The sequence below is a fragment of the Bubalus kerabau genome, chromosome 5 (assembly GCF_029407905.1).
Source record: "Bubalus kerabau isolate K-KA32 ecotype Philippines breed swamp buffalo chromosome 5, PCC_UOA_SB_1v2, whole genome shotgun sequence".
NCBI classification, from domain to species: domain Eukaryota; kingdom Metazoa; phylum Chordata; class Mammalia; order Artiodactyla; family Bovidae; genus Bubalus; species Bubalus kerabau.
The window spans coordinates 135,095,001-135,108,431 of record NC_073628.1 but is presented as its reverse complement, the minus strand read 5'-3'; the positions used below and the strand labels follow the sequence as shown (position 1 = coordinate 135,108,431).

Genomic DNA, 13,431 nt, shown 5'->3' with positions numbered 1-13,431 from the left:
TGGGGCCCCACCAGGAGCGCAGGACACCCATCTGTCCTCGGGACACGGGGCGGGGGGGGTAGCAGGCAAGCCCTTCACAGTGTCCTGAGGGGAGCTGGTCAGAGGGGCCGGGGGCTCTGACAGGGCGGCCCCGGAGACCCCTGTATGGCTTTTCAGTGGATCAGACAGCAGGCAGGGGAGCAGGCCACACACCAAGGCCGCCAGGACAGCTCTGTCATGGACACGCACCAGCCGGTCAGGCCGGGCCCAGGCCGACTCCCCAGACGTGGGGAGCTGGGGGAGACACGGACTTCACACACGGGGTCGGGGAGCGGCTCGGGGGTGTGATGCGGAGCTGGGCTCTGGGCACGGCCATGCAGCTGTTGGCACGGAGCCGGGGCGTGCGTGGGCAGGGCGGCGTGCGCATGGGTGGCCGCCATCGTGTGCAGCTGAATGCGCGTGGGGGCAGACGAGGCTGGCTTCTCAGGCTCCTGCTCTGTCTCCAGGTTACAGCGTCCACTTCCCAGCCCTGCAGCTCGAAAACGGGTACAATCCCGGCGACCCGTCGTTGCCCCCAAGCCGGGGAGGCAGGAGTGGCCGCAGGACGAGGCTGCCCAACAGAGCACGGCCGCAGGTCAGTGGGTTCAGGGGCATCCCGGCCAGCACTGAGGGCGGTCTCACACGTTCAGTTACTGGTGGTTTGTCTGAAACTCACGTTTAACTTGGTACCTGGACTGCCGGGCTGAGGGCGGCCAGCATCGGGCCCGGGACCCCTCCATGTCGGCCACCACCAGGGCTCTGAGGTGGAGAGGGGGCCGCGGGGCGGGGACAGCCTCTCTGGGGAGGCCCAAGAACTAACCCAGACCCTGCGGGACCCAGGGGGGTCTCTTCCAACCCTGCTCACCGTGCCCCACCCCACCCCACCCCCGCGGGGACCCTGGCCCTCTCTGCTGCCACCCCCAAGGCCACCGCAGCAGAAGCTTGTGGGGTCTCCTGGGAGGAGGGGCTGAGGCTGTGCTGAGACCACCCCTGCCCCCTGCCCCCCACGCCCCTGGCCACAGTCGGAGGCCCTGCCCCGAGCCCCTGCTCCAGAGAGGGGAGGAAGCAGCCTGTGGCCCCGCTCGTTTCTGGGGGCCTGGGTTTTGCGTGTCACTCTCAGCCCCTCCGTGAAAGGCACCTCTGCTGCTTCCCTCCTGGCGACCTTCACTCCACAGAGGGTTAGGGCACCCACAGGCCCAGGCCAGGACCCTCAGGCAAAGACAGGAGCACGCATGTGTCTCCCGCAGCCGCAGGCCAGCAGACACGTCTGCTCAGACGGCTCCTCTGGGCCCAGCCGACCTGGCAGGCCCCTGTGCCCCCACCCTGCCCCTCAGCCAGCCCGCACTGCCATCCAGCCCCACGTCCAGGCTCAAGACCCCCAGAGCAGCAGATGCATCAGGATGGAAGCCAGTCCTGGGGAACGGAGGGGTGAAAAGTCAGCCTGGGGTGGGGCCCTGAAATGGGGGGACCCTCAGGAAGCACCGAATCCCGCTGCTCTGTGGTCACCCAGTCCTGAAGGCAGGGCCGCCCCCTTCCCCCCCGTGAAGAGGGGCCCCCAGGACGCAGGCCCTTGAGCACGGCTGAGCCCCTCCCCACTGTGCGCACACACAGGGCCCTGGCGTCTTCCTCCCGCAGGAGCCTGCCCAAGATGGCCGTCTGTCTGGGTCGGGGACATGGGCTGAGAGGGGAGCAGCTCTGGGCGCTTGGGGGCCGCAAGGGGAGGAGGGAGCCCGCCAGGGGTGGCGTGGGCTGATGCTCCTGCCCAGGCTGCGGTGGGGAAGGAGCCTGCGTGCACACTGGACTCAGTATATATGGCTTTTTATCAACACTGGGGACGGGAGGTGAGCGGGGAGCCAGCATGGGGACCCCGGGGCAGGGACAGATGCCCTGGGGACCCAGAGAAGCCCCGGGGGACGACAGGAGGCTGGCCGGCCACCGCCCCCCCGCTCACCTGGGCCCAAGGACGGCCTCCTCGGGAAGCCCCCGGGTCTGCACACACAGCGCTGCTCCACTGAGATTAAAAGAGGAAACGGGCGCGGGCAGGATGGTGGGATACACTGCTCAGCTCTCGGCCCCGATGGGGGCCGGCACCCGCGCCTCCCGCCCGGAGACCAGGGCTCAGCAGGCCCGTCGCCCTCTCTCTGGGGAGGGGTCTTCTGTGTCTTCATGGTCTGACATCTCCCGTCCACAAGGTGAGCTCGCAGGACAGACAGACCCCGTGTGAGTCCGGCCACCAGCTCAGGTCCATGCTGTCCCCGAAACCAGCCCGAGGGGCAGTGACTTCTGCACAATCCAGTCTCCACGCCTGGCCTCCGAAGCAGCCACTCACGCGTCCCCGCCTGTCCAGGAGCCAGAGCGCAGGCCCGTCCAGAACCCAGCAGCGCCACCATCTCGGGGGCCACACGCTCAAGGAACAGGAGAGGCTGCACTGCGGGCCGAGAGAGCACCGCCTCGGGGTGAGCCTGGGGTGCAGCTTCGCAGGAGTGGGGTGCGGGCATGCAGCGGGGACGGCTCCCGGGGCGGACCGGGCAGGCCGCGCCACCTCTGGGGGCCCTCCTCCCACGGCCGTCGGAGGGGAGGGTCCTTATAAAAAGGGGACGGGGGACACGACCACACAGATGGGCAGGGCGCCTCGCAGGGGCGCGGCTGAGGTGGCCGTGGCTCTGGGTCTCAGCGGCGGCCCGGCCGCGGCCTACTTGCTCTTGCCCAGCAGCGCGTCCACCTCCTCCTCGGGCTTGAGTGAGTGCCACTGCGCGATGGGCCGGCGGGGGTTGGCCAGCATGTCCGACCAGTGCCGCAGCTCTGTGCCTGTGGCGTTGCTGCCCACGAAGATCTTCCCGATGGCCTCGTTCTTGCCCAGCTTGTCGTAGTCAAGCACGGTGACCACCACCTGCACCTTCTGGGGGGGGGAGGGAGGGAGGGTGGGCAGGAGCCCTCGGGCGGCGTCCCCAGCTCCCACCTCCGTCCGCCCAGCCGGTCCCGTGCAGCCCTAGGGGCAGACCCATCCTTGCAGAGTGATAAAGGCCATGCTAGAGAGGCCTGCCACCCACACAAGGGGCAGCTCGGGAAACGCCTGGATCCAGGCCCCATGGTGGTGACCGTCTGCTCGCTCACCCACCCGCGGAGGTCAGCGGTGGGCCCCTGCCCCATGACCAGCCCCACCAGCCCTGCACCTGGATCTGCTCAAAGGGGATCTCGAAGCTGAAGGACTCGTTGAAGTAAGGGTTCAGGGTCTTCTTCTTCACCGTCGTCTTCTTCTTCTTGAGCCTCTTGCCATTCTGCATCAGGTGGATCTTCACATAGGGGTCTGTGGGGTGCAGCAGGCAGGCCCTGAGCCCACCCCGGACCACCAGCCCGGGGCCAGGGTGGTCACAGGCGTCGCCCCTGTGACCCGCCGCAACCTGGGGCTCGGTGAGGGGCTCGGGGCTCCTGGTGACATCTGTCCTGGGCAGGGAACACCTGGGACCCACCCCACCCATCCTCCGACCTGGGCCGTGAGACACGCCTGCACGAAACCGGCCTGCCCAAGGTGACTCAGGAACCCCGAGCACTAGCCAAAGACAGGGCGGTCGCTCAGCCCTCCAGCCCGGCAGAGCCCGACCCTCGCCCTGCAGCCCCTTCCTGGGAGCCGCCCCCACCTCCCCTGCAGCCTGAGGGCTCGGGTGCCCCCGGCGGTGGCCAGCAGCCCTGCGCCCACCTGAAAGGCCGCCCACGTCCATCTTCTTCAGGTTCTTTGCCTCCAGGATGCAGACGGTGAGCTTCCCGGCTGTGGGCACGTATCGCAGCGAGGTGCAGATGTCCCCCAGCTTCTCCGGCTGTCAGGAGAGCGGGGAACGGGCCATCTCAGCAGCACGCCTGACCCCTCGGGGCCTCGGGGCCAGGGGCAGCCCAGCCCTGCCCGCGGCGGGCAGACACTGGAGCTGCGGGCACCATGGCCAGTGGTGCCCAGGAGGCTCTGGATGGACATGGGGTTTGTGGGGTCCCGCCCGCAGCATACGCTGTGGTCTTCAGAGCCCCTGGCACCTCCCATCTGGTGTCAGTGCCAGAGTGCAGGGACCTCGCAACCAGAGAGGAGGACGGTCCGTCTCCGCCACCGCCACGGCGCAGAGCCGAAGCGTCTCAGAGGAGGCCTCGGGGGCCAAGGCTGACCACCTCCCTCACGTCCCGGTCAGGGTGCGACCCCGCACCCAGGGGCTGGTGCTCGGAGGGCAGCGTCTACACAGAGGCTTTGTGCACAGCAGGGTCTCGTACTCGGTGTGTGTGTGAGCAGGTGCTGCAGCCGCTTCCGGGAAGACAAGCCCTGTGCCGAGAACCTGCTCAGACAGCGCGGCCTTCGCTGCAGGCACATGAGGCCCCAGGTGGGTCGCTGGCGCTAAGCGGGCACAGAGCCTCGGGGAGAACAGGAGCGCCGTGTCCCCTGCCCCTGCGGCCTCACCGGGCAGCTGACCCAGGGGCCCGGCCGGTGCCGCTCCACGCCGGCCTCACCTCCTCCTCCTCTCCGGCCTCTCTGCGCGCCACCTCACCTCCTCCTTCGCCCCGCCCCGCCCCGCCTCACCTCCTCCTCCTCCCCGCCCCGCCCCGCCTCACCTCCTCCTCCTCCCTGCCCCACCCCTCACCTCCTCCTCCTCCCCACCTCACCTCCTCCTCCTCCCCGCCCCACCCCTCACCTCCTCCTTCTCCCCGCCCTGCAGGTCTCGCCACTCCTCGATGGGCTGCCCAAGGTCCACCGTGTTCATGGGCACCTTGACCTCGCCAATGATGTCGTGCTTGGAGAAGCGGTCGAAGTCGTAGATGGCCATCACCAGGGTCTTGCCCCCCAGCTCCTGGTATGGCACCTGCAGGGCACAGGCAGGATGAAGGGGTCAGGGCAGCTCGGGGGCGTCCGGAGGCTGTGGACATCACAGAGACTCGGGCTCTGGTCCCGACCGAGCTGTTCCGGGCCTGGGTCACGCCCGGGACACGGTCCGCCGTGCCTCCCGCCTGTCACCTTGAAGGTGAAGGTCTCGTTGAAGGCGGGGTTCAGCGTCTTCCGATGGACTTTGGTCTCATATTTCTTCTTCTTGTCTGGAAGGAGGAAGACCTTGACGTAAGGGTCCGAGGTGCCGCCCATGTCCAGGGCGGGCAGTTCCGCGGCCTGCAGGACGCCCACAGTGAGCTGTGAAGAGAGCGGGCACCTGTCAGCCCCCCGTGGGCAGGGGCCAGGCAGGACGCAGGGTCTCCATGCCGCAGGGAACCGAGTGACCCTGGGCCGCGCTCGCCGGGAGGTGGTGACCTGCCCCCACACCTGGTTGGCCTGAAAGTCGTAGTCCAGGGAGAACTGCAGCTTGCCCAAGTTCTCCGGCTCCTTCTCCTCCTCGCCCTCGCCCTCGCCCTCCGTCAGGCCCGTCTCTGCGTCGTCGTCATCCTGGGGGGCTGAGAGAGCGGGGCACGTCAGGGACAGAAGGGGGGTCGCCCCCATGCAGAGTCCGCTCCGGAGCTGGCGGGATCCCGGTCCTCCCCGCGCAGGCCGCCACCCCAGGCAACACGTACCAGGCGTGCGGGCCAGGTGTCCAGGCCGGGCGCGTCCACAGGGAGAGGAGAGGAGACGGTTGTGAGAAACCCCGCAGCACAGACCAGCCCGCTTAGAGCCAGGGACCGCCCCCCACACACAGGCCCCCACGCACACCCGGGCCCCCATGCGCACACCCTGAGGCCTCCTGGGCCCCCATGCACACACCCCGAGGCCTCCCAGGCCCCCACGCGCACCCTGAGGCCTCCTGGGCCCCCTTGCACACACCCCGAGGCCTCCCAGGCCCCCACGCACACCCTGAGGCCTCCTGGGCCCCGTTGCACACACCCCGAGGCCTCCCAGGCCCCCACGCACACACCCTGAGGCCTCCCGGGCCCCCACGCGCACCCTGAGGCCTCCAGGCCGAGCCCTCCTGCCGTCCTCTGCACTGACTCCTTCAGCAAGAAGCATCTCACACAACAAACACGGGGAAGTGAGGTGCCCCAGAGGAGACACGGGACACCTCCAAGCCCTTTCTGGGCTGGGCGCCCAGGAGACGGGCGGAGAGGAGCCCAGTCCTCTGAGTCCTGGCTGGTCCGCTGGCCTGCCGGTGGGAGCCCCAGATGCCCCGTCCCTCGGCGGGGCTCGCCCCGGACCAGCCCTGCGGGCAGAGCAGCCTGCCCCCGCCTACCGGGCCGCCCCGCCTACCTGGCCGGCCCGCATGTGCTTCATGCTCATGGCGTTCCTGGCGCCCTTGGCCTTGTCCTTCTTGTTCCTCTTCTTCTTGCAGCAGCACTTCTTGCAGCAGCAGAAGCAGCAGGCGAGCAGCACAAGGCCCGTCACCGCGGCCACGGCGATCAGCGCCCAGGGCGGCACTGCCCACGGGGAGAGGGGTCAGCGCTGCCCACCAGGCAGCCCACCCCTCTAGTCGAAACCCAGACAGGCTCTGCCCTGACGCGCCCTGTGCCCCCGCCACCACCACGCCCATGGGCCCGGCCGGGCTCTGCTGAGACGTGACGGCGGCTCACACGGAGGACGGCACAGCCCTGGGCAGACCTGGCGGTGGGCGGTTGGGGCAGCCTTGAGTGCCGTGCTGAGGGCCGAGCTCCTTAGTGACCTGGGCAGGGGGTGGCGGGGGCAGTGGGGCCAGCCCTTGGCTGCTCCCCCCAAATCTGGACTTTGGGTATCTCTTCACTATCTTCACCAGGAATCTACGAAGCAGTGAGTGAAAGTCGGCCAGTTGTGTCCAACTGTTTGTGACCCCCATGGAAAATGCAGTCCATTGAATTCTCCAGGCCAGAATACTGGAGTGGGTAGCCTTTCCCTTCTCCAGGGGATCTTCCCAACCCAGGGATCGAACTCAGGTATCCTGCATCGCAGGCGGATTCTTTACCAACTGAGCTATCAGGGAAGCCCCGGTGGGGAGGGGGTTATTTTCTAACAGAACAACTATTTCAAAGTGTAACTGGAAGACTTCATCTTTAGGTTTCACCTTTCGAGTCTTCTAAGTTGTAAGAACATTCTGCCCAGGGAGGTGAGGGCACAGAAACTCCCTGTTCCCTTCATTAGTGACAGACCCCTCTGCCGCCCCCACTACCCCTGGTCCTGAAGGGGATTGCCAAATAATCCAGCCTAGAGCCCAGATATTAGGAGAGTCTGCAGCCGTCTCAGCCCCATGGCCCACCCAGCACACAGGGACACTCACGAGGCAGCTTGACTATCTCGTTGAAGAACCTCTCCTTGAACATAGCAAACATGTCCTCCTTGCTCTCGCCCGCACCCCCACTCTCTGTGGAGTTGTCCACTGGGCCGGCGGGCATGGCGGTGGTGGTGGGAGCCACCACGGGCTCCTGGTTCCTCTTGAAGATGCTCCTCATGGTAGCTGTGGGGGAAGGGGGCAGGGTGAGCGCCCCAGGGCCTGAGTGCAGACGGCTCTGCCCACAGGCTGTGGAAGGCTCTTCCAGAAGCTAAAGACTGTGGACAAAGGCCGTATGTGTGAGACCCACAGCAAACATCCTCATGATGGTGAAAACCTGCAGCCTCACCGCTAAGATCAGGACCAAGACAATGGTGTCCACTCTCGCCACTGTTGCTCAGCAAGCAGTGGACATCCCAGCTACAGCAGCTAGAGGAGAGTGAGACATAAACGGCAGCAGCTAGAGGAGAGTGAGACATAAACGGCAGCAGCTAGAGGAGGGTGAGACATAAACGGCAGCAGCTAGAGGAGGGTGAGACATAAACGGCAGCAGCTAGAGGAGGGTGAGACATAAACGGCAGCAGCTAGAGGAGGGTGAGACATAAATGGAATCCAAGCTGGAAAGGAAGAAGCAATGCAGTCACTGTCTGCAGGTGACGGGACCCCGTAGGAAACCCTCACACTGGAGCTCACCTGCAGGTGACGTGACCCCGTAGGAAACCCTCACACTGGAGCTCACCTGCAGGTGACGTGACCCCGTAGGAAACCCTCACACTGGAGCTCACCTGCAGGTGACGTGACCCCGTAGGAAACCCTCACACTGGAGCTCACCTGCAGGTGACGTGACCCCGTAGGAAACCCTCACACTGGAGCTCACCTGCAGGTGACGTGACCCCGTAGGAAACCCTCACACTGCTGCCAGAAAACCACCGAAGCTCACCTGCGCAGAATTAATACACAGAAACCCCTTGGTCCCTATACATTAACAGCAAAAGAACAGAAAGAGAAGTTAAGAGGAAAATTCCATTTACCATTGCATCAAAAAGAATAAAATACCTAGAGTAAACCTACGTGAGGAGGCAACAGGCCTGCACTTGGAAAACTAAAACACTGATGAGAGAAATCAAAGGCAACACAAACAGATGGAGAGAGACAGCGTGTTCTTGGAAGAATCAATATTGTCAAAATGACCACACTACCCAAAGTAGTCTACAGATTCAGTTCCATGCAATCCCTATCAAATTACCAATAGCATTTTCCACAGAATTAAAACAAAAAAAATTACAATTTTGGAACTTACAGAAACACAAAAGACCCCGAACTGCCAAGGCAATCTTGAGAAAGAAAAATGTAGCTGGAGGAATCAGGCCCCTTGAATTCAGACTAAACTACGAAGCTACAGTCATCAAAACAGTGTGGTGCCGGCACGAAAAACAGCAACATAGACCAGTGGAGCAGCCCTACCCTAACCCACTCACCTACAGGCACCAACGGAGCAGGGCAGAAACTGCAGGAAAAACCCACTCACCTACGGGCACCTCATCTTTGACAAAGGAGGCCGGCCAGAATACACAATGGCGTAAAGATGGCCCTCAATAAGTGGCGCTGGGCAAACGGGACACTTCCAACACCAAAACACAAAGTAAACTCAGGGCGGCTGAAAGACCTAAACTTAAGGCCGCACAACCATAAAGCTCTCCAAGGAAAACATAGACAGAAGTTTGACATAAATGCAGCAAGATCTTTTTTGACCCATTTTCTAGAGTAATAAGAATAAAAACAAAAGTAAATGAGACCTAAGTAAACTTCAAAGCTTTTGCACAGCAAAGGAAACCATAAACAAAAAGACAACCCGCAAATGGAAGAAAATATTTGCAAAGAGACTGACAAAGGATTAATCTCCAAAATATACAAATGGCTCATGCAACTCAATATAGAAAAATTTTAAAGGGGGCAGAAGATCTAAACAGACATTTCAAAGAAGACATGCTGCTGCTGCTGCTGCTGCTAAGTCTCTTCAGTCGTGTCCGACTCTGTGCGACCCCATAGACGGCAGCCCACCAGGCTCCCCCGTCCCTGGGATTCTCCAGGCAAGAGTACTGGAGTGGGGTGCCATCGCCTTCTCCGAAAGAAGACATACAGATGGCTACAAAGCACATGAAAAAGCGTTCACCACCACTGATTATCAGAGAACACAAATCTAACTCCAGCGGGGCATCCCCTCGCACCAGTCAGAATGGCCAGCTTCAGAAAGTCTGCAAACTGAATCCTGGAAAGAAGGGAACCCTCCTACACTGTTGGTGGGAATGCAAATTGTTACATCCACTATGGAGAACAGTATGGAGGCTCCTTAAAATATTAAAAACAGAGCTACCATATGACCCTGAACCCCCACTTCTGGGCATTGACCTGGAGAAAACCATAGTTTTAAAAGATACATGCGACCCAGTGTTCCCTGCAGCTCTGTTCACAATGGCCCAAGACATGGAAGCAACCTGCATGTCTATCGGCAGTGGAGTGGAGAAGGAAGACGCGGTGCACACACTGTGGAATACTACTCAGCCCCGAAGAGGATGGACTAATAACCCTGCCGTGAAATCAGTGGGCCCAGAGAAGGTCATACTGAGTGAAGTACATCAGACAAAGACACCACTCGTGTGTGGACTCTAAAAGAAACGGTACAGATGAACTTATTTACAAAACAAATATAGTCACAGATGTAGAAAATAAACATGGTAAATAAGGAGGGGAGGGATGGGAGGGACAGGGAGACTGGGGCTGACGGATACATACGACCGTGTATAAAACAGAAGGACCTACCGTATGGCACCGGGAACTACTGCACCCTCTGTAGGGACTCACATGGGAACGAATCTAAGAAAGCGTGGCTCTGCCTATGACGTGTGAAACGCCTGAAACTAACATGATGCTGTAAGTCTACCTCAACAAAAAAAATTTTTTTTTCGACTTAATCCCTTTAAGTTCAAGGGTACTCCCAGCAGTAGCAACACTGGAGCAGCGGCACCCACCCCTCAGCCGGCATGTGCCCCCAGGGCTGTGCAGAACCCCCCTTAGTCGCACACACACCCCCCTTTCACAGAGGCAGAAACAGAGCCTGGGCACCCCTCACTCACCCAGAGCACGTGGCTTTCCTGAACCCCATTCCACCCGAGCACACCGCCCAGGGCAGGAGGCAGCTCACAGTGAGAACGAGCCGTCCTCCCGGACCCACGCCGGCGCCCAGCACCCCACCCTCCAGACCACGCTCGGCTCCGCGCCACAGGCCCCATCAACACCCGCCCAGGGTGGGGTCAGCCTTTGGTCCAGGAAGGTGGCACCCACGTCCATCCCCAGAGCTGCTCCCTCCCTGGGCTGAGTCAGGGCCTCTTGCCAGCCCTGCACCCTCCCCACAACGGCATGTTAACTTCCTGTCCAAGCGAGTGTGACTCTTCGTGACCCCATGGACTGTGGCCCACCAGGCCCCTCTGTCCGTGGGATTCTCCAGGCAAGAATACTGGAGTGGGTTGCCATGCCCTCATCCAGGGGATCTTCCTAACCCAGGGATGAAACCCTGGTCTCCTGCCTGCAGGCACATTCTTTACTGTCTGAGCCACCAGGGAAACAAGGGCTGCTCGTTACTAACAGCAGTAACCCAGGTGTACAGGGGACGGGAGGAGAGTTGGGTGACATTCCCCAGGACCCTGCCTTCCACGGACAACTCACGTGTCTTTGGAGGATCCGCAAAGAATTCTTTTCTGCGTTTTGTGTTGAGACCATACTATATATAATTTGGACGCCAAGTCGCTTCAGAATCACGTCCGACTCTGCGACCCTACAGACTGCAGCCCACTGGCTCCTCTGTCCGTGGGATTTCCCAGGCATGAACACTGGAGTGGGTCCCCATTTTCTTCCCCAGGGGATCTTCCTGGCCCAGGGATCGAGCTTGTGTCTCTCCTGCCTTGGCAGCGGGTTCTTTACCTCTAGTTCCATCTGGGAGTGAGGTATTCTGCATTTTTCATGTAAGATTTTGCCCCAAGTATTTTTGTTTTCATGACGATCTTCCTTTCTTACTTAAATAGCTATGTAACGCCCAGCTCCACAGTCCCACACCCGACTCATGCGGTCATCCACTGTCGAGCTTGGCTCGCTTTCAAGTTCTTGCTGCTAAAATATTCTTGTGATGGTCTTCATTTAAGGTAATGTTCTTACGAGTTTTTCAACTCTGCTCCCCTCCCCTCCCCACCGAGCTGTTTCCGCTGCTCAAAATAGGCCCCCTGAGGTCAGGTGGGGCGGACATGACATCTGCCTGCCCAGCCACAGCGGGCACCCAGGGGCGCACCCCTGGGGATCCAGGTCATCAGACAAGCAGCACAGGAGTTTTACAATCCCCCTGCACCAGGGTCCTGCTGAGGGCACATTTCAGAGCCCGCGTCGGCGGAGGCAGCGCGGCCACCCCTGGCAGGGCCGCACCCCACTCACTCGCCGTGCATTCGGCCAGCTCCTTCCCTGCTGGTCAACAGCCCCGACCTGGAGACGCGCCCTGAGGGGCAGGTGGAGCCCCCCGGCCCTCCACAGCCCCTGCCCTGGGCCGTCGCCCCTACCCTGCCGTCCGCGACCCTGCCCCCAACTCTGGAGGCTTAGCTGAAGGTGGTTCACACCCACGGGATCCACGCGCTTTTACTTTCGTCTGGGGGTTTGGTATATTCAGAAGGTCATGCAGCCATCACCACGACCCAGTTAGAACGTTTCCGCCAAAAAGAAGCCCCACTTCCTCACCCATCCCTCCCCACTCCCCTCCTCCCAGCCCGGGCAACCCCTGAGCTGTGTGTAGACTCCCCGGTTCCCACTTCTCACACAGACGAAATCCCACGATACGGGCCCGGTGTCCTGCTTCTCCCACAGCACAGCGTCGAGGGCACCACCTGGAGCCGCCGTCGGCGCCTCATTCCTCTGTGGCCGAGGAATATTCCTCCACACCGGTCACACATTTATCAGTTTATGGACATCGGTTATTTCCACCTCGGTTTCCTGAACAACGCTGCCGTAAACCTCTCTGTGCATGCTTTCATTTCTCTGGGATGAAAACCCGTGAGCGGAGGTGCTGGGTCATATGGTAACTATATTTGACATTTTAAGGAACTACCGAACTTCCCCGAGCCACTGGGGAGATCAATGTAGAAGTTCCTTAACAGACTAAAAACCGAGTCCCCACATGGTCCGGCACTCCCGCTCCTGGGGAAACATCCAGAAAACTTTAATTCAAAGATGCACGCACTCTGCTCATAGCAATGCTACACACTGTAGCCAAGACGCGGGAGCAGCCTGACTGCCCCGACGGGAACGGCCAGGGAAGGCGCGCGGCACGCACAGGGCACACTCGGCCTTCACGAAGAGTCAACTGCTCCTTGCAGCAACGTGGTGGACCAGAGCGCGCCGACGCGAAGCAAGTCAGAAAGACAGCCATCACTAACGTGACATCACGAACCACTCAAGTCACATCTGAAACAGGACACGAACTGACTCACAAAACGGAAACAGACTCACGGGACACAGAACAGACTTGCGGCTGTGGGCGGAGAGGAGGGAAGGACGGGAGCCCCGGGTCAGCAGGTGCAAACTATCCCATACAGGGCGGTAAACGAGGCCCTCCTGTGCAGCAGGGGAACCACGTTCACATCCCGTGACGCACCGCAACGGAGAAGAATATTTTACGGAAGACTGTGTGTGCGCGCGCGCGTGTGTAACTGAACCACTTTGCTGTACAGCACAAATTAACACACTGTAAATCAACTATAGTCCAATCAATTTCTTTTAAATGGCTGCACCGATTTACTTTCCCGAAAGGGCTGCCTGAGGGTTCCGAGCTCTCCACACCCTGGGCAGCACGGGCGGTTACATCCTTTTGTCTATGGCTGTCCTAGTAGAGGTGACGTGGCATCCTGCTGCGCTTTCCATTTGCATTTCTCTGATGACTAATGACGCCAAGTATCTTTTCACATGTTTATCGGCCATTTGTATGTCTCCTTCAGAGAAATGTCTATTCAAATCCTGTGTCCATGTTTTAATTGAATATTTGTCTTTTTATTGTTGAGTTGTACAAGTTCTTTATATATTCTGTACCAGTCCTTTTTCAAATATGTTTTGCTAATATTTTCTCTCATTTTGTGGTATCTGCTCATTTCTTTGATGGTGTCCTTTGAAGCACAAAGGTTTTGATTTGGATGATGTC

General features: G+C 60.6%; 1 protein-coding gene across 1 annotated transcript in view; it reads right to left on the bottom strand.

Moving 5' to 3' along the window:
- Positions 1-1,956: 1,956 nt before the first annotated feature.
- The window catches only part of SYT2 (synaptotagmin 2), a 46,323-nt gene continuing 34,848 nt past the window's right edge, over positions 1,957-13,431 (bottom strand). The window contains exons 2-9 of the mRNA XM_055583691.1: positions 7,212-7,388; positions 6,215-6,381; positions 5,303-5,422; positions 5,006-5,173; positions 4,686-4,853; positions 3,716-3,833; positions 3,192-3,325; positions 1,957-2,917 (exon numbers count right to left, since the gene is read on the bottom strand). Coding sequence (XP_055439666.1) covers positions 2,711-2,917; positions 3,192-3,325; positions 3,716-3,833; positions 4,686-4,853; positions 5,006-5,173; positions 5,303-5,422; positions 6,215-6,381; positions 7,212-7,383 — 1,254 coding nt within the window. The 5' untranslated portion in view covers positions 7,384-7,388 and the 3' untranslated portion in view covers positions 1,957-2,710. The remainder of the gene's footprint in view (positions 2,918-3,191; positions 3,326-3,715; positions 3,834-4,685; positions 4,854-5,005; positions 5,174-5,302; positions 5,423-6,214; positions 6,382-7,211; positions 7,389-13,431) is intronic.